This window comes from Oculina patagonica, chromosome 5 (assembly GCF_052425735.1).
Source record: "Oculina patagonica isolate OP01 chromosome 5, crgOcupat, whole genome shotgun sequence".
Taxonomy (NCBI): Eukaryota; Metazoa; Cnidaria; class Anthozoa; order Scleractinia; family Oculinidae; genus Oculina; species Oculina patagonica.
In genome coordinates this window covers 17606310-17633664 of record NC_135762.1, presented here as the reverse complement: position 1 = coordinate 17633664, position 27355 = coordinate 17606310, and the positions used below count along the sequence as shown (strand labels likewise).

The 27355-nt window shown below is 38.3% G+C and overlaps 1 protein-coding gene and 1 long non-coding RNA gene across 2 annotated transcripts in view; both read left to right on the top strand.

Moving 5' to 3' along the window:
- Positions 1 to 162: 162 nt before the first annotated feature.
- The window catches only part of LOC144653070 (ATP-dependent translocase ABCB1-like), a 38785-nt gene continuing 11592 nt past the window's right edge, over positions 163 to 27355 (top strand). The window contains 15 exon segments of the mRNA XM_078512986.1: positions 163 to 635; positions 8493 to 8568; positions 17597 to 17964; positions 19261 to 19432; positions 20137 to 20261; positions 21258 to 21374; positions 21603 to 21657; positions 21954 to 22067; positions 22646 to 22762; positions 24050 to 24175; positions 24385 to 24588; positions 24833 to 25003; positions 25402 to 25563; positions 26363 to 26435; positions 26718 to 26884. Of these exon segments, the coding sequence (XP_078369112.1) occupies positions 454 to 635; positions 8493 to 8568; positions 17597 to 17964; positions 19261 to 19432; positions 20137 to 20261; positions 21258 to 21374; positions 21603 to 21657; positions 21954 to 22067; positions 22646 to 22762; positions 24050 to 24175; positions 24385 to 24588; positions 24833 to 25003; positions 25402 to 25563; positions 26363 to 26435; positions 26718 to 26884 (2229 nt within the window). The 5' untranslated portion in view covers positions 163 to 453.
- LOC144653107 (uncharacterized) lies at positions 4397 to 7039 on the top strand. Its single transcript, XR_013570677.1, has 2 exons — positions 4397 to 4729; positions 4827 to 7039. It is a non-coding gene; the product is annotated as an uncharacterized LOC144653107 (long non-coding RNA).

The following is a 27355-nucleotide window of genomic DNA, read 5'->3' as shown; positions in this document are numbered from 1 at the left end:
GGCTATAGCATTCCTAAACAATTCCTAAACATTATACAGGCAAATTATTTTTGAATTATATTTCTATTTTTACCGCGTGGTTGGTTCTGATTTCTGATTGGAAGAAATCTTTGTCGTGACACTTTCCTACTGTTTGTTCATGCGCAATGCAGTCGTGACGAAGCGTACTAAATTTGGTAGAAGACGTATTTGTGTGCATTTCTGGTCCATGTTACAAGATATTGCTGACCTCAACTGAAAACTGTTTGTCAATCATCGGAAAAGTAGTGGATAAAGGAGCTGCAATTAACAACGTGGTCAGAAGTAGGGGAGGGTGTTTGCGAGCAGGATCGCTGAAAGCGATTGCTTGTTTTGACTTAAAGAAACGGCGGGACGATTACACACGATACTTCATAATTTCAAGCGAGAAGAAAGCTTGGTTCAATTTGATCAGTTACCGGTATTTAATTTGTCATGGATGGAACGGTAGGAAGTTATCGCCCAAGAAGTGAATCTCCTGTTAACTTTGTCGATGGGCAAAATTTAAACGATTTTGAGGTGAAGATCGCGCCCGATGAAGTGAATGGTGTACCCATGGCAAACGGAAAACAACATGGAGGTGTTGGAGACAATACAGCTGAAAACGACGATGAAAGGTGAGCGATTACTATTTTAATGTGCTCCTAATTCAAGTGGTGATGTACTATGAGAGTCGAGTTTCATCCACTAATGAAGAACATACATGGCCCCCGAAGCTGAGGTCAAGGTAATGACACGAAATGTTACGTAAGAAATTTCAGTGCATACATTTCTAGGTCTACATTCACTGGAGCGTAGTTTGGTGAAGTGGACATTTTACATTTGCATACTGCGCACCTGCCCAACTTCACGTCGCTGTCCTTTTCTTTTTGGTTTATTTCTTTTGCCCGATTATTTAGAGCCATCAAGTTTTAAAAGCAAGCAGGCAATTTTCCTTGCAACTTGCAGTCAACGTTATTGTGCTGCAGGTTTTCAGGGGGTAACGTTCCAGTTTTTCATCCACACCTCTTATAAAATCATTAACAAAATTTATTTGTATCAATATTTATTGAGTTATTAATATTTTATTCTGCTAGAGCATAGCAGGAAAAAATAAAAAAAATGTAGAACATATGTGATATTTGCCAGGTTTTGCCAAACAACTGAATTGCAGCACATAATGCCGACAAGGTGGAAGTGACCTGTAGAGCTACGGTGTTGGTGTATTCTTCAAATTGAGCTGGATTGCAATCTCTGTGAGATTGCCGCAAAAGAAATCCAAGATCTGACTTGTCTCCAGTCGTCCTTTGACTTCCCCATCATCCTTCGCGTCTTGCATTTTTCGAAAAAGAGATGACTGGGGACAAGTCAGATCCAAGATGCAGTGTTTATGTATAACATAGAGATAATTGGATCAGTGCCAACAATGGCCTTAAAAATCCCCAGAGAATCAATTGTAGCCTAATAAACACTCTGCCTGGACTCAATAAATGGATCATAGAAATACTTAACTAGTGGTAACCACAGGTTAGAAAGTGCGGGCCTTGACGCACTTAGAAAAGGTACTGGTACGAAAGTGCGTAAGTGTCGATGAATGATTAAATGGACAAAAGACAATTATCCCGAGTAACACGTCACGCAAGGAATGCATGTTTTTATCGTTTTGGGAAGTGTAATCGAGCACGCAGTGTGAATTGAGATGTGATTTTTCTCAGTCGGTAAACTCGCTATGTTGTGCTCGCCTTTTATTAACGTGGCGCGATTAATGATAAATCACGCTTAATTGCCACTAACCGGCCGCGAAACAGTCAGAGTTGTTTTTTGTCGGATTGACAGTTTAGTGAACTGTAGTCGAGCACGCGGTGTGAATTGAGATGTGATTTTCCTCGGTCGATAAACTCGCTATGTTGTCAGTGTTATAACGAATTTCTCGAGAATAACCGTTGTTGGAATCATTCGCTTTGCCGTGGCTTATGCGTGATACAATCAGAGCAAATTTTCGCAAGAAGCAACACCCGTAAAACACGTCTGCAAATTGTAATGTTTGCAATCTTCCATGTGACAGAAGCCTAGATCTTATGTGACAATCGTTCTTGGAGAACAGATTTTCTCTTCCGGTGTTACGACAAACTGTCGTGATTGACACATTTTTTGCATTCCGATCATTCTTAGTGGAAGAACAAAATTTTCAACTTCCGGTTTGCAGATAGTCTTTATAAACGTGGCGCGCACGCGTAATACGCAATCCGCTGGTCACTGTCAAGATTAGGGTTGCGGGCCTCTCTTGGGCCCGCAATGACAAACATGACTGTGTAAAAAGTTACATGGATTTCATTCATACAAAATGGATAAAACAATACACCTTATTCATAAATGGCGGAACGCACGGAAGAGTTTGGGTCGAGTACATGAAAGCGAGGCTAGTGAGGCATCGGCTTCGAACCAAAACAAAGAAAAGTATGGCGAATTGAAGTAGTATTTGATAATTCTTGAAATATCTCGTCGGTTAGAAAGCGATTCTTGGGTTTTGATGACTGCCATTGGAATCTCTGGTTTGTCAACTGCAGATATGGCCGTTTGGTCTTGAATTCAACACAAATCATGGAAAAAATTTCGTCGGAAAACCGCATCGATCCTCTCAGTCTCTTCACCTCCTGCTCGTGTACAATTGTAATCCAGACTACTTTCAAGTTTCCTTTTTATGGAAGACCCTAGAAGCTTGCAGGAAGGCAGAGGAAAGAAACACGATATAAAAGAGACTGTGGAGCTTGTTAAAAAAATTAACACCTCTCTCGATATGGCTGTTTTTGCCAAAGCATAAACTGGAGTTAATGTTTATTATCAACACAAAAAGCTCCAAAATCCCCCGCATCATGGATCTCCTTAGGCCCATTACCCTTTTCACCCTGCAGCACAACTTTACCCTAACAGCAGTTCATCTAGCAGGCCTCCAGAATGGCATTGCTGACTCCCTTTCTCGTTTCCAGATGGAACGTTTCAGGGAGCTGGCACCAGAAGCCTCGCCTACTGGCTACCCCATCCCGGAATATCTGACTCGTATTCAACCAGTAAAGTCTCCAGCTACCTATGGGGCTCCCTGGCACCTTCCACTAGAAGAACTTATGCATCTGGAGAAAAACAATTTATCCTGTTCTGTTTGAAGTTTGGTCTCGTAACACCTGCCACCCCTCTCCTCCCCGCTAAGGAGGTCACTTTAATTTATTTTGTTTCCCACTTAGCTGAATATGTTAGATTTCACACCATTAAAGTTTACCTAGCAGCGATACAAAATTTACATGTAGAGTTCAACTGCAACCTCAACTTTGCAGACATGCCTCGCCTCCAAAACACCCTCCGTGGGATCAAACGTACCCTAGGACTATCCAGACGAAACCGTCTGCCCATTACCCTTTTTATCCTCGAAAGCATTTTCACACTCCTCTCCCCCAATCACTCCCTCGATATCGACACGGTTATGCTCTGGGCCGCTTTTTCTTTAGCATTCTTCGGCTTTTTGAGGTGCAGTGAACTCACATGTAACGGTCAGTTTGACCGCAACGTGCACCTCACCCATGAGGACATATTGCATTCTTCCCGAATATCACCAGTCCGCAACACATGACAGTCTGCATCAAAAAGTCCAAGACAGACCCTTTCAGGCAATCTTCAACTATGACCATCGCCAGTTTACAATCTAACGTCTGTGCAGTGGCTGCCACAAGAGACTTCCTTCTACAAACACCTGGCTCCTCCCCGCAGAGCCCCATGTTCCAGTTTAAGGATGGCACTCCTCTCTCACGACGTATCTTGGCCTCTAACCTACACACTCTACTTGATTTGTGCGGCCTCCAATCCAATAATTACAACACCCACAGTTTCAGAATTGGGGCAGCCACGACCGCGGCTGCTGCCGGCCTTCCTTCATGGCTCATCAAGATTCTTGGCCGCTGGCGCTCCGACTCCTATGAAAGGTACATTCACCTCCCTCAAGCTACTATACTGCAAGTACCATCTACTATGGCTGCCTACCACCGGAACCACACTGGAAATGAGAACTTAACCACATTTGATCCATGGATATGATTACTATACAAACACTGCAGTTTTTTGCACCTTTATTGAACAGAACTTGGACCATACTGGTCCGCCTATTTGCACGGACAGTAGTCTAAAACTGATACCTTAATTTTTGTTAATTACGATAGTTTTCTTTGGTTAACATATCTACTAGTTTTGAGAGTGGCAACTACGCACTAGGAATCCTGTCTGAGGCTTCTAACAGTATGCTACTCCCGCACCATCCTGGGTGGGGCAACCGTTCACTTCCCTAAATATACAGCTCTCTTAGCAGCCTCAGTGTGGGAGGATTCTGTTTCCAGAATTATGGGGATAAGTATTGCTGGCGACAACCCTTCAGTCCCACACTGAAGCTATGCCTGGGTTGCCTTAGCTTGGGTGAGAAACGGTGGACACCAGGCGGTGTTGGACACGACTCGCAAAGCATGCCGGAAGAAATTTTCAATTGCACTTATTATCGTCTGATCGCCGATCTGTAAACATCTCCTCGCGGTGCGAAGATATTCCGATGATGAAAAAAATATCGTAGGAAATCCATATCAAATCTTTCGCGAGCCTAGTAGCACCTATAGATGATCATAGATGCGTATTGCTGGATTCATAAAGGCGACATTTTACGGCGGAACAACTCATATTTTGGATTCGAAACATCGCGGTTCGTCGACTATTGGAAATATTATTCGATTCTAGCACGTTTGTGATCGAAGTAAACAGGCTAAAATTGAACTTATCTTTGGCGCTTTGTTTTTCAGAAATGTCGAGTTATGTATGAAGTATGTCGATGTACTACTGGCCAACGCAGTTCGCCCTATCGTGGTTTTTGATGGATTTTCGCTGGGTTGTTTTACTTGGAGGGCCCAACGGCCGTTTTGATATAATAATTATGCCGAGTATCGGCGAAACAAAATGATGATATAAACACTTAATATTCGTCTTCTTGAATAGGTGGTGGAACACATGCATATTTCTCGTTCTTCGAGCGAGCTGCGCGAAGGATAAGTGGAACACATATATATTTATCATTCTTAAAGCGTGCTGCGCGAAGGATAAGTGGAGTACATGCATATTTTTCATTGTTAAAGCATGTTGCGCGAAGGATAAGTGGAATACGTGTATATTTTTCGTTCTTAAAGCGGGTGCGTGAAGTATAAGTGGAGTACATGCAAATTTCTCGTTCTTACTAAAGCGTGTTGCGCGAAGGATAAGTGGAATACATGTGTATTTCTCGTTCATAAAGCATGAGCGAAGGATAATTATTCGTCGACTGGGGGACTGCGGGAGCATTTTAGTTCAACTACTTGTGGCTGGGCAATCGCTCCGACATGCCGAATATTGGCCAAACAAAAGGATGATATAAACACTACAATAACAAAAATGGCAAGTGAACATTAAAATATAAATACACATCAACGGGAGTACCAAATTAAGCCCTTGTCCTGTAAGAACATCGACATAAATCACACCATCAACTCCCGCAAAATGCCGCGAAATGGAAGAGAACTGAGTGACATATCAAGGAAAAACCCCCAACTTCAAGTCCAAATTTGACCGTTAAAACGGCGGGGCCCGCCCGGGCCCACCGTACTTTTCTTAAAGTTCAACTATCGAACTAAAGTTCTATGCAAAAATAATCTACAGTACTGATCCTTGTTTGTCAAGAAATGAGCAAATGTTCATCGACGTCGAACGCTTGCGCCAAACAACCCTTTACCATATGGCATGATTTCAATCGACTAGTTTTGAGAGAAAAATCGCTTCCCTTAATTCAGAACTTGACAGATGACTGGCCTAGGTATTATTCTTCCAGCTCCAATAAAATAATCCGTAACAACCGTTAAAGTTTCGCCGGAATCGCGCGAAGAAGATGAGACCTTCTCAAAATCCTGCGACAAAATTGTCCGCCATTGCTTCCACCAAGGTGACAAATGATTGGTCGAAAAATGTCACGTGAACCGTGTCCAACACCGCCTGGGTGGACACATCCACTTCCCCTCGCTACCATCCCTCCAGGAGCTTGGCATAGGTACACGCCACCCTGCCTCTGTGCCCCGTGACACCCATCTCACGGTCTTATATGCCACTCGCTGACACTAGCCCCGAGTACTGGCCTCGCCCATGGCAGGCAGCTCTCGGGTCCAGGACAACACTTATTCCCCCTACCTTTCTCCCACATAAACGGTGTCCTTTTGATTGTGCGTGACATTAATGGCTGTTTTTGCCAAAGCATAAACTGGAATTAATGTTTAGCTCAATTAAACCTTGCTCTCCCCGTGGATGTGTTTTTCCAGCAATCTGTACCCCGCTCTTTGAACCGTAAACATGTACTTGTATCTCCCTCTATTTATACTGGCCAATGAATGATAAGCTTGCACGCGTTCACAGATTGTCAGCCAATCAGATCCACACAGCCTTCCCCTGTTTACTCTTGTGATCACAGACGATCTTCACTTGCAATTCAGTTAAGCTGCTGGACTCTAGCGTTTATTTCCCCACCCACCCTCCGCATTTATCTCATAGCCCTACTGTTGCCACTCAGACAAAGCATTTCTTGTAGTCTACTAGTTTACATCTGTTTCATTTGTGATGTTATATCCAGTTTATCTATAGTTTATATATAAAAAAAAGCGATTTTTGTAATACCATTTTAGTTGTCGTTGTTCTTTAATAAACGGTTTGGGGGATAAGTGTTGCTGGCGACAACCCTTCAGTCCCACACTGAAGCTATGCCTGGGTTGCCTTAGCTTGGGTGAGAAACGGTGGACACATCCACTTCCGTTCCCCTCGCTACCATCCCTCCAGGAGCTTGGCATAGGTACACGCCACCCTGCCTCTGTGCCCCGTGACACCCATCTCACGGTCTTATATGCCACTCGCTGACACTAGCCCCGAGTACTGGCCTTGCCCATGGCAGGCAGCTCTCGGGTCCAGGACAACACTTATTCCCCCTACCTTTCTCCCACATAAACGGTGTCCTTTTGATTGTGCGTGACATTAACGGTAAGCAAAAATCGAGATTTTATAAAGACACAAGGTTTCCTGAGTATTTTGCCTTCGAACACATTAATAAGCTAAAATGTTGTTCACACCGGTTGATCATTCTTTATAGACGTTACTTGTAACAAATCTTTAAATTTAAGAAAAAGTAAAGCCAAGGAAAGTAGAAATAGGGCATAAAGATCGAGCGAGCTTTCAAATTTTAAACTTTTCAAATTGAAATAAATTTTACAGCGGTAAGATTCTTGCAATTTTAAATATTCCGATATTTAAATATTTAATATTTTGCTGAATTCAGAATTTAAGCACTTCTTTGATGCCAAATCGTCTTGCTGATTTTTTTGTCCATATATACTGATCCATTTGTGATTCTTAAATTGTGTATACATTAGAATGCTCGTGTTCGAATGCCGAGTTTAGTGGGTGAAAGTTTTGTAAAACGATAGACTGAACTGAAATATTTTTAACCTGTTTGCATAGTCGCTAGTCGCACAATGTTGGCGATTTTTTTTTTACTTTCCATATCCAGAGACGTGCAAAATCGCTATTATTAAGTCTCTATAATATCTATATTTGCAAGCTTTCAAAGTCTTCCATTAAAACGATACTATAGTAATACGGATAACAACTGTACACAAGGTAGTAAAGAGATTAAGAAGATCGATGCGGTTTTGTGACGAAATTTTTCCATGATTTGTGTTGACTTCGCATCCATTCGACTGTTTATGCAGTTGTCAAACCAGGGATTCCAATGGCAGTCATCAAAACCCAAGAATTGCTTTCTAACCGACGAGATATTTCAAGAATTATCAAATACTACTTCAATTCGCCATACTTTTCTTTGTTTTGGTTCTAAGCCGATGCCTCACTAACCTCGCTTTCATGTACTCGACCCAAACTCTTCCGCGCGTTCCGCCATTTATGAATAAGGTGTATGAGCCATAGATTGCCGCTGTTGTAAACAGAATTGAGTTCCAGATAGCCATGGTTTCTCTGACATCACGGCAGCCATATTTGTGCCCCTCTGAAGGACACAGTTATGGCATCTCCATACTAAGCTTTATAAATTTGCGTGGAAAGGTTCGGCAAATAACTTGCGAAGGGTACACCGCACAGACCTGAAACTTGGAGAAATCGTTTATCTATTTATCATCTATTTTATAATATTTGAAATTCATAGCTTCTGTAGTTAAATGGTTTCAAATTTATTTTTGATTGCGTGACAGTGAAAACCAGCAATTTACTGAATTATTGTTTTCTAAAATCTAGCTATATTACCAGGGTAGACTTGCATAAACTAAGGTTTTTCTGAAGCCAAACAAGTGGTCATACCAATAGGTAGGGTTCTGATAAATGCAGAAAATGGAAAATAACCAATCACTGTTGTTTAATAGTAAAGAACATTTTCCTTTTGTTTTGTACAGCAGCGATAAAGATAAGAATGGAAAGAAAAAGGAAGAGAAAGAAGAGAAACCTCCAGCTGTGCCTTTTTTCAAACTGGTAAGTTATCAGCACCAATGGCATAATAATTGTTAATTACAAGTGCCGTTTTTGACATTTGAACCTTCAGTAATCAACTCAATGTTCGCCATATACATGTACATGTACATGTATGGTAATTAATTTGCAGAAGCTGGCAATTGGTAACGTAAATACAGTGTGTTTACATGATACCAAAACGACTCACACTAAGGGTCAAAATGATTCACATACCTTTCAATTCGATTTATTAATTTCGATTACCGTAAAGTTCCGTGTATAAGCCGCACCTTTTTTCCTCTAATTTCAAGTCAAAAATCGGGGGTGCGGCTTACATGTATCTACGGAAACATCTCTGGTTGGAGTTCTCAAAGGCCTAATTAATATTCATAAAAAACTTCTCAAGACGTCATTGAATAAACATATAACAACCTGAAAACTTTGTTGTTGTTCACTACCTTTTAGTTCCTCTGCAAGGCTGTTTGCAGTGAAGCCTGCCAGTCACTTCGAATCATGTCTTTCCGCTACGTGCGAGAAGGCACCAAGATAAACGCAAATACTCACAAGGCAAATGGCCGACCGCTTCGGTTTTTTATTGACCTTCACAGCAAATAAATCTGCTGGATTAACAAACTCTTATTCTGCATGAAGTTTTTATCCTGTTGCGGGTAGCAGTTTCCAAGAATCTTGAAATAAAAACGTGGTTTCTTCCGAAGGAAATGCCGCCATGTTTGTTTTTAATGCCCAGACTCCTCTCTACAATTCAGAGCTTGGCTACTAAGCATTCATCATTCGCGAACGATTCGAACGAATTACAAGTGTTTCAGGAGTGTTTAGAAGTGATAATCTCAAAAAATGATATCAAGAGAGCATCCAAGTTTAAGATATTGTGAACTCAAACTAAAAATTAAGGAGGTATGACAAGTGAAATTTAGCATTCGTAAGACTTAATTTATATTAAACATTGCAACGACCACCGTGTCAGTGTCTCGAAACTGTGCTTGTTTGCCCTTGATAGTTTACCAATAGAACTTCACTTGAACTTCAAACTTTATGGTCTGTATATTTTTTTTTCCAAAATTTGAGCTTCCAAATCGGGGGTGCGGCTTATCTACGGGTGCGGCTTATACACGGAACTTTACGGTATGTTGCCTTTTCAGATTCAATGGAATTCAACAAAAAATACTTTTAATAAGATACAAAAATACTGTGTCTTTCCCCCTCTATCCTAAACATAGGCACGCTAAGCATGCAGGAGTTATTTTTTCAATTTATGGTGTGACTTGGGGTGAAACTGGGTTATTGTCCTGTTGGGATGGTTTATGCCATGGGGTTAAGCTGTTTGTGTATGGCGGCCCACGGAGTCACTTTTTTGCACAATATTTGCTTGCAAACAAAATACCTTTTACGTGCATTTTGATACATCAGAACTGTTTTATTTAATACGTAAAAACAAAAACTAATTCAATTATCAAAAATATTATGTCACAAAATGGCACGTTCTTATTCTGTTTAAGCGGTTATTTTGTTGCTAGCTTTGTAGCAACCGTAACGTGTTACTTTTGTTTGTTACGGAATACTTTTGGCTTTTTGCCAATCACTGAAACATGATATTGTAATTGTTTTTCTCACTTTTGTAACATGAGACCTTTGTTTTTTAAAAACGAACGTAAGACGATACCCTTGTTTTTCTCGAAAAAGCCACGTTTCCATATAGACATTGAACGAAAAGTACTATAATAAACAAAGTAATAAACGCATAAAATCAAAAACTACTTTCTTCGGAAAAGTTCTTTAAAGCGCAGTACACCTAGAGTATTTGTTTCCTGTCAGAACTGTTCAACAAAGATTTTTGTTCATTCAAAACCTTAATTCTGTTCAACAAACAAGAACTAATTGAGTTATCAAATTGTCACGGAATGGCACACTCTTATTAATCGGGCGAGGCCGATTTATAATTTACCCTTTGGGCATGCTAGATGATAGTCTCCTGTCGGCCAAAAACGACGGGATAGCCTGGGCCAATCGGTTTCATTTCAGTTTTGACAGTAAATCGTTGTAGGTACCTTGGGTCGACTTTTGGGCTAATCTGCAATCATGTTCTCTTCTTTGCTTTGGCGGGAGGACAGAGAAAAAAGCTTTAAGGCTGGTTTTCATATGTCGGCAAAATCCCAGATGATCGGGGATTTAACAGTTTCCCGACCATCCCAGATTTTGCCGTATATCGGGAAAAATCTGGGATCAGAGTCGCCTTGATCGGCAATAACAGACGCCATTTTTAGTTGTGAGGGGCGGTGAGAGACTGGAGCTAAGCAATTAAAAGATTGGTAACGAGCTAAAACTATCGCCGACGTCCCCGACACTAAGAATTGGAGTTTTCATATATCTTGAACGATCGCCGACCATCGCAGAAATCTGGGACCCGTCGGGAAAATAGAAACGCTCCCGATTCTCCAGATTTGTCCCCGACCATCCCAGAAGATCGGGGATATTTACGATTTCGAGTTTTCATTAGTCGGCAAAGTCTGGGACGGTCGGGAAACAGTGAAATCCCCGATCGTCTGGGATTTTCCCGACATATGAAAACCAGGCTTAAGGAGCAAAGTACTAATAACTGTAGTTGCTTTGACAAGTTGAAGCTATTTTTGTAAATAAGAGGTAACGTCATTCATGTCACGCAATGTTTTTGTGACAAACTTTGAAACTAGACGCTTTTCTGGTTTCTACAAATAGCGGTGTGAACTGGCGGTACATTTTTTGAGGCAGACTCCACTTTAAAACCGTATTTTTTATTTAGCAGTAGGTGTGTCGATTTTCATTTCCGCACAGTTGGCCGTCAAAGTCGCATGTCACAAAGAGTAGAATGTTTGCACAACATGTTTTGGATATATTTTAGATTTGGTTAGTGACGTTAGTAAGACACTTCTCAAGACGTCAGCAAAACATTGGCAATGTACAGTATTGGTGCGAACTTGAATGAAATTTTTTTACGAGATCAATAAAGTTATCGATGGAAAAGATGACTTCAAAATAAAAACTTTGAATATGCCCATTGAATTTTATTTTAATTAAATTTTATCACGGCCTGCATGCATAATGTCACGGCTTTTAAAGTCTTCGGTTTCAAAAGGTTGCTTGGTCTCATTTTTGATACAAAATTCATCTAAAACATTTTGCCTGTCATGTGACGCACGTTAATCTGGTTTTGAATAGTTCGAAATTGTGTTTTTAAGATTTTATTCTTGACTGTTATGTAACTCTTGCGAAGAAAGTTTTAATTGATGAGGAGGTACATGTAGTACTGTTTTTTTCCGGATATTCCGATCTTTCAATAGAGAAATGAATTATTTTTTGGCTCGTCATTCAAGCGTTTTGAGTTTAGTTTTGGTATCGGGAAAATTTATTTCCCGTAGAGGGATGACGCGACATGGCAGAATACGAGTGAAACTTGAATAGGGCCGGCAGCCGGCCAAAACAGCCGGCTACTTGCCAAACTTTGGCCATCTACTTTCGGCTCTCTTTACCCGAAACTTTGACAAAAAATAAATAAAATAATGGAAAAATGCCGCAAAAATACTGCAAGACATCCGTGTCTAAAATGTCCGAGTCGAATTGTAAACGTATTGTCGTATTGCAGTGAAACGCAATGCGGTGAAATCTACATCTTTTGATGAGAAATTCTGGAAGGGACATCCGTGTTCAAAAATAGGAATTTTTGCACAACTTAAAGTTCCGAAAAAAAGACCACATCAGTTTTGTAAAAATCACAGGCAAACATGATCAGGAAAACAAAACAGGCCAATGGGTTTTATTAATGAAAATACAACATTCTTAAGAAAGAGTTTGTTTTCACCATTCATGAACATGGGAAACAAGACAGTGGAATCAAATTACATTTCACACGATATTTGCATACATTTGAACTTGCAAAAAAAAAGTATCTCACGGCTTTGCTGAGACATAATAGTGAAACCTGGCATTAATAATTATTGTATTCTGATCTGATTGTTAGTTTTTATGCATTTGAAAGTGGTTCTCATTGATGAAAACAAAACCGTTTTTCATTCATTACTGCTTGAAGTATTTATAGACGTGAAAACATTCGCTTAATCAAATTACATTCTGCACGAAATATTTTCTCAATATCCTTTTGTCCCGAAACTTTAAGGAAATTGAAATTTTTGTTGGACAGTACTGCATAAAAGCAGTTCATAGAACTGAATAAAAAGATAAGAACCATATTGATAAAGGGAATTTTAAAACTTTATTTTGGCTCATTTTGACGAGATTCAGGATTTTCTAAGACTGCCAGTAAACGGCTGTATCTTGTCTGTCTCTAACGATTTTGCTACGGTTCGAACGAGCTAATTTTTCAACATGATATCATGGTAGCGGGCAGATGTCGGTTCGTTCTGAATTTTTCAATACGGTATACAGACCCTCTGTACAGTAAAAAACGTTTTGGGAACAAACCATTGTGAACTTATTTTCTATGTTGATCAGCAAAAATCCTTTATAGTACGACATGGGGTTTGTTATCAAGTTTGTTAGTACGTTAATACTGCAAGGTGTATAACCTTAGAGAGTTATATTATCATCAAGTGTGTTTTATTTAATTAGCGGTTTATACTCTAAGGTCTTGATATAGGAATTCAAAATTAAGGCAAAATTTCCGTTATTCTCTAATTGCTTGACACAGATTAGTATGCGTACAAAGGAAAAACCAAGAAAAAGGATACTGAAACGGTCAGGAAGTGTATGCAAACATTGAATTGAATGAAAAATGCCGAAAATCCGAAAATAGCATTTGCAAGTATCTAAATTTCATTTTTTTTTTGGGGGGGGGGGGGTGCATGCCCTCAGACTTCGCGCCTTTGCTGCTCGAAAAGTACCCTGCCGCCGACTTTCCAAAACCATGTTATTGAAAGCCCTGATTTGTCAAAGCTTTAAGGGCCTGTTAACAAGCAGGTAGGGTTACCCTAGCAAGAGGGTTAGAAGATAGCCCGGGTTTACAAGCAAAAATTTGCAGATAGGGTAACCCTACTACCCGGGTCAACTTACACCGGTTACGCTTTAGTTAACCTTGTAAATATAGCATGTAACGGGTAATAATCTGAGCGCCAAAACCGATTTTCATTTTAGTTACGCAGTTTTAAACTGTTTATCTGTTCCAGTAAAATCATATTTCAATTTCCAAGCTCATTAACGACCATTAACGTCCCAAGAACAATTTTTTAAATAGTTGGAACGCTTTTGACGGAGAAACTATAAATACTTATGTAATGGAATGACCTCACATATGCAGCGCCAAACATTTTACCACAAACTTTGTCGTAAGAAGCTGTTATTCGAAAATAATTCCGTTCCAGTGCAAAAACACGACAAATTGTGAATGAACACGATGTTTCTTGGTCACAATTCGCTGTTTTTGTCGGTATTTTTAAACATATTTAGCTTCTTGGAGCCAAAATAAAGTTGTCCCGGGTAGGCGAGTTATCCCTAGCAGAGCGTTTCCAAGGCGCTAGGGTAACCCTAGCTGCCTTGTAAACACGTCAATGAAAAAAAAGAAGAAATGTGGGAGCGCTAGGGTAACCCTCCTGCTAGGATAACCCTAGCACTAGGGTTACCCTACCTGCTTGTAAACAGGTCCTAACGCTTATATATTTTTCCACATTATTCTTTTTTTGTTCTGACGTGAAATGAATTTCCTTTTTATGCCATTCAACTGGTTTGAGCTGATTTTGTTGAAGATTTGTAACACAATATAAATTTTCCAACCTAAGCTGGAGCTTGCCTAGGCGTGTGTGTTAAAAAGAAGATGACTTCTAGAGTTCACAGAAACTGCGTGACATATGCAGACCTCGGACTACTGGGTAACTGTCACCTCTTCCCTCCCCCAAAACACTGGTGAGGGTGGAGGTAATTGGAGTAAAAAGCTTGATGGGATAGGGTGGAGTAAAAGACTGTAGGAGAGGGGAGGGAGGGGGAGGATGGGAGAAGAAAGGGAGGGACAGGTGGGGGTGAAAGGCTAAGGAGAGGGAAAGGGAGGGAGAATTAAAATATATGTTTGGTTATATCACGCAACCTTTGACTTCTGTTATTTTCTCACAAGAACAAAACTTAAGGTGGGGCTCTACCTGAGATTGAATGAAATTTTAAGAGATTTAAAGAAGGGATTGAAGAAAAAAATGGAAACCCCACCAAACATTTGACCCCCTCGCAAAAGCACTCCAGGTTGTCAGGGGACTGTTTGGTGTCCGTCCACCAATTTTTAACTTCAAATTCTAAGCTTTTCTGGATTTCTTGAAACGCGGCTGAAATCGTTTTCAGCATTTGCCAGCCCCTATACTTTGGGTCAATACTACTATTCTTCATCAGTTGCTATTACAGTAATGGTATGAAGCAAATACCTAATCACTGGTCAACAAGTTGTGATCATTTTCTGGACAATAGTAGTTACCTGATAAAGAGTTGTAGTACTGTTCCATCAAAGTGTAAGGGCTGGAAAATACGGAAATGCATCAGCCACCTAAAGCGTTGGAAAAATGGTCTTCAGGTAAAGTATTGCGAAAAGGCTGCACTTTGCTAAGTGTTAAAGTTATATTTTCTAGTCGTCTAGTTCAATCGTTTATTTGTATTGTGCGAAATATATTTATAAATTGAGACCATTATGTCGTAAAGTAATAATGCAATCTTGAAAACATTCCAGATATTATGTTCTACACACTAATACGGCTCATGCAGACTGTGACTTAAGCAAACCTCCAACTGAGTGTTTGCCTTTCAAGTCAAAACAGATAGTTAATTATTAACCGCCCGATTTTAAGCTTCTCAAGCTTCTTGTTTTGTTTTTGCTATTGATCGTAGTTGCTTTTAACAGTTAAAACTTGTACCGGTTCATTAAATGTTTGAACGAGATGTTTTGCAGTTGATTTCAGTTTACTTTGGCCGCCCGCTTTGCGAAGTTTGTTGGGAAATTGGAAACTTTGTTATGAAGTTGCCAATTACGTTGCAAGTTTGCGAATCAAATTGCGAACTTCGATAAGTTCCCAACTTCGGCCCGACTGAACTTTCGAAGTTTTGGTAGTTGAGGAGAAACAAGACATGTTGCTCGAAAGTCATGGCGATTTCTGAACTCGAAGATTTTAGAGCTTGTCAAGAAAAGTTGAAGTAGCTTGAAGTGCAAGACAACGTTTCGCATCAGCGATCATGCAAGTGATTTGCCGATAAATAAATTTTATGCAGGTAGAAATTTGGTCAAATTTCAACTTTTTTGTATGAAAACACATATTTAACGATTTCTGTGAGGCACAATCTTCACTGTCCTCAATTTCAAGTCTTCTGCGTTTGTAAACCGGATGAAACTGGATGGTTTACCCATATGTAAAATTGATTTTAATCGAAACCGACGCGACGCGACAGACTAATTTGTTCGAGACAACATGTTTACGGCTCGCTGAACATAAAAGTTTTTTATTTTTATGACATTTGTTTCCAACAGTTTAATAGCGTAGCAAAGCCCTTTTTGATAACATAATTATAGAAGGTTTTATTAATTTCGGGCCGAAGTTGGGAACTTTGTATCGAAGCTCACAATTTGATTCACAAACTCGCAACCTATTTGGCAACTTCATAACAAACTTTCCAATTTCCCAACGAACTTGACGCAAAGCGGACGGCAAAAGTAATGACAACATTATTCTTCAAATCTGCTTTGTGCAAATGTTATATGTTATTTTTACTACGGTCAGGAAAGCTAGCCTCTCCAAACGTACGCTCGAATAAGACGAATAACAAGTTAGTGTTGGGCCTCACGGCGTGTGCGTTGTACTTAAGCAGGCGAGCATTACGAAAAACGTTTTTATCCAGGGTTAAATCACAACTCACCGATTCCACCTCCTTCGAACGAAATTGCTGACTACAACTGTGTCAGATTGCTTTCCCCTTTATAAACTACAATTTGATTGGTTCCGATAGTACCTGAAATCTGATTGTTTGACAAACAAACATACTTCACTGACCCACTGACTGATTCACGGAACATCATGCCGACTAAGAGCTATTTTTGAAAAAATAACTCAAAAATGATTAACTAATGACAACCGGCGCGGGTAGATACATTTCACTACATGAAGCTTATAAGAACTGTAAAGACATGACACATGTCACATGACACATGTTGACACTACATGAAGTATAAAGCTGTTTTTACATTAAACCGCATGTCTGCCATTTTAAACATGTTTCGTCTGATCATAATTAAAACTACCTCGTCAGGTTGTTTCAATCATGTTCAGAATAATCATGTTTCAACCATGATTTGCGTAATGCACTGCCTGATGTGAACACTTCATAATGAAACATGTTTCATTCCTAATCAGACTCACGTTTCTGTCTGGTGTGAACACAGATAAAGAGGAAACTTCTATCTGTATTACTTCAGGCACATGTTAAATCATATGCAACGAACAACATCAAAGCAAATTTGATTAATCATCACACCCCTATTTTCACACCAGTATCATGTAAGGGATGAATAACCACTTGTTTCAAATATTTCAGTACAAAATTATTCTTCTGGTAGCAGACTGCAACGTCTAGCAGGATGCATAACTTTTGTCATCCAGTCCAAGCATGCCATAAGTGGGATGAAAATGAAAATCTTAAAAACCATGTACATACAGTGTACGGTGTATTTGCAAAATGTAAATGTGTTCTGAGGATGTTGGTATGGAACTTGATACCCTAGAATTTTTCACTTGTAAAAACCCCTCTACCATGGCCAGTAATTAAAAGAAGTTTCATATATTGTTCATGATTGTATAATGTGCATTTAAAGAAAATGTCCATACCCATCCATGGAAGGTCATTGGAAATTCCAAAGGGGTGGGGATCTCAAAAGCCAAAATTTTTAAAGGAAAGTATGGGGCTTATGTGGAATTTCCAGAGGGGTGGGAGGGATTCATGAATCCAAAAACCTTCCGTGGGAGGGGTATGGATATTTTCTGGAACAACACAATGCAGTTAATGATAAACATTTTGTGTTCAGTTTCGTTTCAGTGACAAGTGGGACATTATACTCATGGTTCTTGGAACTATATCGGCCATTGGCCATGGAGCAGCTGTCCCTCTCCAGTTCATTATCTTTGGAGATCTTATAAATAGCTTCATTGATTTTGAAAGACTTGCAGAGGGAAAAATTGATCTTGAAGGAATGATGACTGACTTTGCATTGTACTATGTTTATCTAGCTATTGGAAACATGGTTGTCGCATATGGTCAAATGGCACTGTGGTCACTTACTGCCACACGGCAAGTGAGGAAAATGCGTTTGGCTTTTTTTAGATCTGTCCTGAAACAGGACATTGGTTGGTTTGACACAACTGATCCAGGAGAACTTAACAGTCGACTCACTGAGTAAGTATTGATTTACCTCAATATGGCTGACACTTTCTGAGTTATAATAATAATTAAGAAACCCATCAGGAGTCAAATCAGGAACTACCCCTTGTACGCTTGGAAAGAAGCTTCTGAATATAAAAAATAACCGGCACGCATACATGCATGCACAGGCGGTGACGCTTTACAATGATCCCAGAAATTGCATTTTTCTTATTCATTTTAATTTTTATTTGCCTTGACTACAAAACGAATCTCCAATACATCACAAACCTACAGTATGATAAGATAAATACATTAAATCATTATGAACTTCGTCATTTAGCAACAGAAAGGCCCAGGATTGATTTCCACACCTAGTCAATACTGAAGATTGTGTGACATTTCCGTATTGAAATGGTCTGAAATGTAATGAAGTCAACACCGCTTACTAGAATCACTTCCATGCATTTATGTAACTTATCAAACAAAACATTTTAGATCAGCTAAATCAGCAATAGGGTAGAAGTTCTTTCTGAATTCTGGCTTCTCATACAAATAGGAATACGGATACCGTCACTGTTTTGTTTTTAATGGCTTGAGATAAACACCCGAATAAATATTATCAAAAGCAGTAAAATGAAGATGGCGAGTCGCGAAGGGAAAAGAAAAGAAAATTAACTTAAACTTAAATATTATCGACAACAATGCACGTCAAAGCAAACAAAGATTTCAGATAGCTCACCTTTGCAATCTAATCAAGATACTGCTGCCATCGGTGTCCCTTATGGAAAGGTTTCAAAAGTTATGACACTAATCGGCCGTCACTCGTCAAATTCAACATCAGTCAACTTAGTCTGCCATCACGTATGCCGACTTCGAATACACGTACAACGGTAAAAAAGTTCTTTAAGCGAGCTCACAATTATCCAGTACATCATTCTCCCCTGAACCAAAAACTCTGTCTAACTGTACGTTAGAAGTCAAACGCGTTTTGCCGATGGATGCTCTTAAAGTTGATTCAGTACTCATGACAATCAAAGATGGCGTACTGAAACTGAGTAAACAACAAAGTGCCTAGTTCCCAGTGCTACTCGGTTGGAGTAATCGTAACATTGCCCGTCCACGGGCCACAACATATAGGCGTCTGTCACCGCCTAATAAAAATGAATCAAAATTGCAAATGTCAAAGAAAACATCAGTAGCCTTTCATCTGGATCAGTTTGAAGTCAGTGCATTCCACAGACAAAACAGGGTTTTCTAATGATTGATCACTCTAGCTGCAGGTAAATCAGTTGATGTTTCAATTGAAGTTCCATTTCTTCTTCTCCACAGAGACCTCAACAAAGTGAATGATGGCATTGGTCAAAAAATTGGCATGTTCATCATGTCTATCACATTAGTTATCGTAGGTTTTATCATGGGATTTGTGTACGGATGGAAGCTTACCCTTGTCATAATAGCTATAAGCCCATTGATTGCTATCGCAGGTGGAATAATGGGAAAGGTAATTACAACTGCAGTGCTAATATTATGTGGTTTTTCTCTGTGTACTTACTAATATACTTGACATGTGGTACAAAGTGTTTACAGATCTGCAAATTTTGCACCTGCTTAATATTTTGTTGTTGTTGGAGGCACAATGGCCTTATGGTTAGTGCACCTGACTCCTGGAGTGAGTGGTTCAGGTTCGAGCCCTGGTCTGCAGGGCATTGGGTTGTGCCTCTCTCTCCACCCAGCTGGTTTATAAATGAGTACTGGCAAATGTAATGCTGGGGGTTTAATCGTGCGATGACTAGCATCCCATCTAAGGGGGAAGTAGACATACTCTGACTCACTTCATGCTACAGAAACTGGGGTAAGCTCTGGCCTGATGGGCCACTAAATGGCTTGAATGCACACTCCACCTAAATTTTTTTTAAAAATGAATTCAGAGTGTTTTTTTCTTGTACTCAAGTGTAAAAAAGGTATTGTCATGTACATGTAATGCATATACCGGTACTGAATTAATGTACAAAACTAAGAATATAAAACAATCTATAAAATATTACTAACTAAAAATTATAATGTAAGTTTTTAAATAATTTTATTTTATATTTTTGAAGCAAATTGTTTTTGAAGTAAAGATAAAAATATTTTTTGCTCATTGGCATTCAGTACCAATATAAGTAATAGCTCATATCTGATTAGAGTGTTGAATTGTTACTGTAGCTGTTGACTTCAATGACAACCAAAGAGCTTGATGCTTATGCCAAGGCTGGAAGCATAGCAGAAGAAGTTTTGTCGTCAATAAGAACGGTGGCAGCTTTTGGGGGAGAAAAGAAAGAAATTGTGAGGTATTCGCACTTGCTGTGTTTAGAAATCTTAGACGTTTTGACGAGGAAATCATTGTATATTGAACATATGCATGTTATGAACGTGAATGGTTATGAATTATCGATTATGCCTACAGGTACATTTGAAGTACTTTGTGGAATTTCAAATGGAATGAAAGTATATAATTATCTTCCATTTACAGTGAAGGAAATGATTATTATACTGAGTTACTCATGCATTTGTGGCTTTGTTTATGCTTTGTGAATGTCACATGGAAGTGCCAGGAGCGAGTTCAGTTTCCACAGTCATTTGATTGACTTCTGTAAAATCCAAATTACAAATAGGAATATATCATACATGCAAAGAAAAATATCAAGAACTGCTGCAATCTACATTTTTTTGCAGTTTACTAAACCCCTTCTAATAAAACATAAATTTCAATTTCTCCTGTCAAATTCACTCATATCATGGCACTGTTCTTTTGGCTTAATTATCACTCAATCTCCACCAAAAAGTATTGTTATGAGCTTCCTCTCTCACTCGTCCCTTTTGCGCTGCCAGTTAAAGGGCCTTTTGCCATTGCCTGGCTTTCTTTTTCCTGGTGCTATCTTTGTTGTGGTTTGATTTTATGTTTGGTTTAAGATTGTTTAAACCAGTTTGATTTTTATATTCCATTGACTCATTTTAATTATCATAATCTGAAATTAAACTGATACAATAAATATAAATGATAAGAACTGACATTTCGGTGCATCTTGCGCCATTATCAAGGTTACATTAGATAATAAGTGATAAAAAGCGGTTGTGAAAAGGCTAAAGTTGAAAGCGAATTTGCATTTAAAGAGTGCCAAGCTAATTACATGAATACTTTAGCACTTTTGAAATTAAACTGGTTTGAAAATTTTTAAACCAAAGATAAAATAAAATCACAACATCTATTTTAAATTGGGTCGAACACAGTCCGCTAATTTCTGGTTACTACTAGTTTAAGACAATAACATCTTTCTTACCTTCAGATATACATCTCACCTTGGAGATGCTAAAGACTTTGGCACAAAGAAGGGTTTAATGTCTGGACTGGGTATGGGCTTCTTCCAAGTGATCATGTTTGGCAGCTATGCTTTGGCCTTTTGGTATGTTAATTTATAGCATTAAAAAGAGTTTTTGCTGCATAGCACTCAAAATAATTATCACGGTGTTCAAAAATGTTCTTGGAGTGCTTTAAAGGCTGTATAATTTTATAGCATAGTTCAGCAAAATTCATTTTTCGATTTTTATAATTTAAAACTTTGATCATTATTATCATATAAAGTATAAATATTGTTTGCAATTTATAATTCTATATCTGTCGTGATCTGTAGGTATGGAGCAAAGTTGATCATTGAAGGAGAAATGAATGGTGGAGACTTGCTTATTGTAAGTAAAACATTATTTTGACCCTGGTACATCTGTATAGTTATTGACAGGGAATTCCTGACATCTATATTATTTTACATTAGTCCAAATGCTTGATTTTAAAGTGTCAGCCTTCTTTTTCATGTAGTATTGTTGCCTTATTCCAACTGGCTATTTTATCTTGTATGAAATTTTCAGATCTGACTGTTCCACAGTTGACAGGCCTGTACTTTGCATGTAGTTAATCATGTATGATAATTTTTTATGCCTCATCTTGAAATGTATGGTAATCATCTGGTGGCTGTTTTCTTCTCTAGGTATTTTTTTCAGTCATGTTTGGTGCTATGCAGCTGGGTCAGGCTGGCCCAACCTTTACAGATATTGCAACAGCCCAAGGGGCGGCTTACCAAGTGTTCCTTGTGATTGACAGGGTAAATAGAATTAACTTTTAAAGGTTTTAAAAGCAGAACCAAGATTAATATTATTGATGTTAATATGTTCATGATCAGAAGATCAGTCAACTTGTCTGGTTTTTATCTGCATTAGTTTGTAGTGGCATTTATAGAACTAATAGCTTTCAGAATAGATGTAATATTCTCAAAGCTGGTTAATTTGGTTCTTGGCACACATGACTCACTGGAGATTGAAGATGTCAGTAGCTGCTCTTCAATGGGTTCCTTTTTATAAAGCGAACATTTGAAGTATAACCTTATTATTATAAGTACACGTAATGTATTATTAATGTATTTTTAATTATAAAGAGGTTAGTTTCCATGGCTCAAGTTTTCTTGAAAGTAAGAAATTGCAGATTCATGCAGTGGCAAGAAATTATTGTCACAGACTGGCATTCTTGTAATAAGCAGCCTTGGCCTTGGTCAATTTTGGAATTACTTGCCTGAATACTTTCTGAATCATTGAACTCCAGTTTCTGATCCATGCTGCTTTATTCCACAGAAAATGGTGTCACTTAGTGTATGCTTTCTAATTTTGTTTCTGTTTAATTTGTAAGGACCCTCCAATTGACTCCAGTTCTACTGAGGGTGAAGTGCTTGATGACAGCTCATTCAAAGGAAACATCAGCTTCAGTAACATTGAATTCTTCTATCCATCAAGACCAGACATAAAGGTACATTGTGTTCATGTTAAGTATATATGACTGATTTCTGTTGCCCCTGCTGCACCACAGTGTGTTGATATGTGACCTTCCAAGGGAAAGGTACACTAACACTTTTTCGTTTAATGACCGAAGTCGTCTGTGAGCCATTAAATAATCATTAAAACAACTTTGGTCCAAACCATTAGAAGTGTTAGGATGGTCATTAGAAAAATTTACCTTGCTGTTTGAAGCGTTAGAGAAACCAATTAAAAATGTTTATGCAGGTCAATGGATTTGTTAAGAAAAGTCGTTAGAATCTACTTGCGGGATGTTAAAAGCGTCAGGATAAGTTTTAAGGATTTCCTTCCAAGTCCTTTGAAACTTTAGAAAAAACAGTTATAATTAACTTCAAAGTCATTTTGCACACTTAGGAAATTATAATAATGGTTAGATTATGGCTCTGTAATTGTTTAATCGTTGCATTTGTCCAGAGGAGAAATTAGAACACAGAGGCAAGCAAGTAAACATTACAGTTTATCTTAAGACCTTAACCAAATTTTAATAATGCATTGAAACCCAAACAGCTACAGCTGACAATGAACTTGATAAACTGATTCTTTGCAATGCTCATCTTTAATCTAAGTACAGTCCAAAATATGCGACAGTTATTTTACATCTGCAGTGAATTTCGCTTTCGATGTTAGCGAGATCTTTCTGTGAATGTTTTACAAATGCACTGTTTACCTCTGTGAACTTGGAACTTTTGTTACCGGTAAGTAATTAATGACATTAATTTTATTGCTTGGAAATGTTTTTATTAGTTACTAGTTCTTAGACTGGCTATGTAACATTTGTTGTCCAATTTTATACTTAAAGCACAATAGGTTCAGTCGTAGCACCTTGGTGTGGAATATGATTTTACTTGACAAAAATATGGGTATTCATCTTTTAGATTGAGTACACAAGGTGTTAGATATTTTTAACAATTTTTTTAGTAAGGCTGTTGACACATGTAGTTCAATTGGTAAAGCCATTTATTGTGTCATCCAGCCCACTCGTTAGAAATGTTAAGTCTGCCCGTTAGAGACTTTTAAACAAGTCATAAGAAATTTTTGCTTAAGCGTTTAACTTGTTCACCAAGTCATTAGAACGCTTTAATTTGAAAAGTCGTTAGTTAACCGTTCATTAGGAGTCAGTTTTTACCTGTTTAACAAGAAAGGGTTAGTGTATGTTTTCCTGTGGAAGGTCACATATTGTTGGAAATTAAAACATTAAAACCTTTTTTTCAATGAAAATGTTACTTTCTCTTTCTCTCAGATTTTGAACAGTTTGAACTTGAGTGTTGACAGTGGCCTGACTGTTGCATTGGTTGGTGAGAGTGGCTGTGGAAAAAGTACAGTTGTCAAGCTACTGCAGAGATTTTATGATCCCAGTAGTGGCCAGGTAAGACCCTCATTCAGTCATTTAAATGATTTAGTGCAAGATTAATTCTTGTATAAAATTTCAACACATTTCACTAAATACATCAAATGGACTAACAATATTACTTTCAAACATGTTGTTGCTGCTGTCGATTGCTGATTGCTCTGATGTCGAAGTATTGAATCTTGCTTAACACAGTGTTCATGTACCTTTTCTCTTCTTGTGTGAAGGTTACTGTTGATGGCCATGACATTCGTACTCTCAACTTGAAGTGGTTGCGTCAACATATTGGTGTTGTGAGTCAAGAGCCTGTTCTTTTTGCCACAACAATAGCAGAGAACATCCGGTATGGTAAAGATGGCATCACACAGGAAGACATTGAAAGAGCAACAAAAGAGGCTAATGCTCATGATTTTATCATGAGGCTTCCTCAAGTGAGTGGAATTTAATTTTTGTGTTTGACTGCTTGATAAACATGGTGCCATATACAACCTTGGAGCTGTTTTAACACTCCATATTCCAAAAAAATTGGAATTGCATCTTGACCTTAGAACATGATTACTTTAACAACTCTTTAAGGCGAACCTTGAAATATAAATGTGAGTTTTTTGTTAGGTTTTTGTTCATCACACTAATAATTAATAATTATTGTTGTCATTGTTCTTTCTAATTTCTCAGGGATATGAAACTCTTGTTGGTGAGCGAGGAACTCAGCTTAGTGGAGGACAGAAGCAGCGAATTGCCATTGCACGAGCTCTTGTTAAAGATCCCAGGATATTGTTGCTAGATGAAGCAACTTCAGCGTTGGACAGTGAAAGTGAATCAATTGTACAAGCGGCCTTGGATCAGGTGAGTAATATATATACCTTATATAATTAACTTATCGTTACTTATTTTGCAGAAACTCTATTTTGCAAAAATGTAAGGTGCATAACAATTTGGCCAAAACAAATATGTTAAAAACATTAAAAATGCATTAGAAATGTTAAAAATAGGTTTTCCTGGGTATATATTTTCAAGATTCTGTGAAGATCATGAAAATTAAGTTACTGCAAAAATAAGTAACAATAAGGTAGCAGTTTCTTCATCCCTGACTGTGTGTACTTAATGCTACTTAAACTGGGACAAGCTCTGGCAGGTATGGGATGCTTGGCTCAAAGCTTTCCCCCATTATACATATACATAGTTTTAAGTAGAGGCCTTTTAAAATTATACTAATATCATATTTCTAATTCCTCATCTGTTAGGCTCGTCAGGGTCGTACAACCATTGTGATTGCTCACCGTTTGTCAACAGTCCAGAATGCTGATGTTATTGCAGCTATTCAGGAGGGTGTGGTGGTCGAGAAAGGAAGCCATGATGAACTCATGCAGACTGATGGAGTCTATCATCAGTTGGTCACATTACAGGTTAGTTAATCAACCGAAAGGTCTTATTATTTATTAGAGTTGTGTCATAACTTCAAGTTGTTATTGTAAGTTACATTATAAAAGAAAATATAACTTGCTTAACATTGAGTAAACTTTAATAGTTTGCTTACTGTTGTTCACAAATTAGCTGGTAAGCTTTATATAGGAGTTCAGTTGTATGTATCCACGCTGGCAGGCAAAGAAGTATATGATGTCAGATGCTATTAATAGTAAATGTAGTGTAATTGAACATACTCACTCATTCACTGCATATTTCTGTCCTTTGTTAAAATCTGGCCCTGTGTTTGGACACTCTTAATTTCACTTGTACTTTAATGTATAATCCATTGTAATAATAATAACAATCTTTTATTAGGAAACTCCATCACTTAAAGTGGTTTTCATACTATTAGAGGTCCTAACACTAGATATATATATATATAATTTATGTAGAAGATAAAATATGAGCGGAAGATCTGTATGGACGGTTACAATGGCGAGCCGATAGGCGAGCCATTGTAAATGCCCATACAGATCGGACGTAAATATTTTATTCTACTTGTGAAATGAAAACAGTAAAAAGAATGAAAAGTATTGTTATGCGAATCAGTAGAGATCTGTATCAAAAGTTAATGAATACTAATTAGCTGAGGAGGAGTTTGTATCAAAAGTTAATTCTATTGTCTGATTTGTATCTGGGTTTACAGTTGTGTACATCTGATCTGAATACTGTGCTGGGATTGGTTTGCACCCTCATGAATAATTAGTGAATTTTACAAATAATTATACAATTTCGTAGACCTTTGAAGAGGAGGAACAAGATGGGGAGATTGATGATGATAATGACGTGAAAGAGGATGTTGAAGAGAAAGGTAGGAGTACTCATTTAATCCTGCAACCCTAGGTAACATAGCAGAGTCTGGCTAGCTGCTCTAGAGCTTGCCGTAAAACTAACAAAAACAAGTTTAGTTAAATTAATGACTACAGTTAGCAGACTTGTAGAAAAAGCTTGTTGGTATAAAAGTTACACATAGTTTGTAGAGTTGTAAGTCACGGACATCCTTTAAATTGCAAAGATAGTGATGAAATTAAATGTTCATAAAGATTTTGTATACTATGTCTTAGTGAGTGCTAAACTTTTTTCTTTGTTTTAGAGTCGACAGCAGCAATAAACTTTATGCGCAGTATGTCAAACATGTCAAGTGATAGTGAACCTGAATTTGAAAGGAAGCTTTCCACTAGAGCATCACGTAGATTATCAGCCAAAAGGAGAGGCAGCTCTGTTTTAGACAGGCCCAAATCTGCAGGCAAGACTAAAGAGGTAGGTAGCTTACCCGTAAAGACTCTTGTATATTAGCAGCACTCGTAGATAAGCCACACCCCCAACTTTGAAGCTTGATTTTGAGAAAAAAATATAAACTTGAAATCCCAATACCTTTTAAAAAGGATGCTCTTTTGACAATATATTATCTTTATTGCTTAAGTCCAATGTGGAAAACGATGAAATTTCAAGACTGGAAATAGTCTGAGCACAACAGATTGAGGACGATACAAAACATTTGCTTAGTATCCACACAGTCACTTAAAGAGAGAAGTCTGGGGTCCAGTCATGTTCGATCGATGATCGGTCCGGTAAACAACATGGAAAAGCCATCACTGATTTAAGTTCAATTTCTAACCATATCAGCTGTGTGTTGATAAAAACTTGTTGCTCAATGGGAGTTTAGCAAATAGGCAGCTTTGTGGAGGAATGGAGATTCCATGCCAGCTCAAGTTTAGCTGCTCAAGTGAG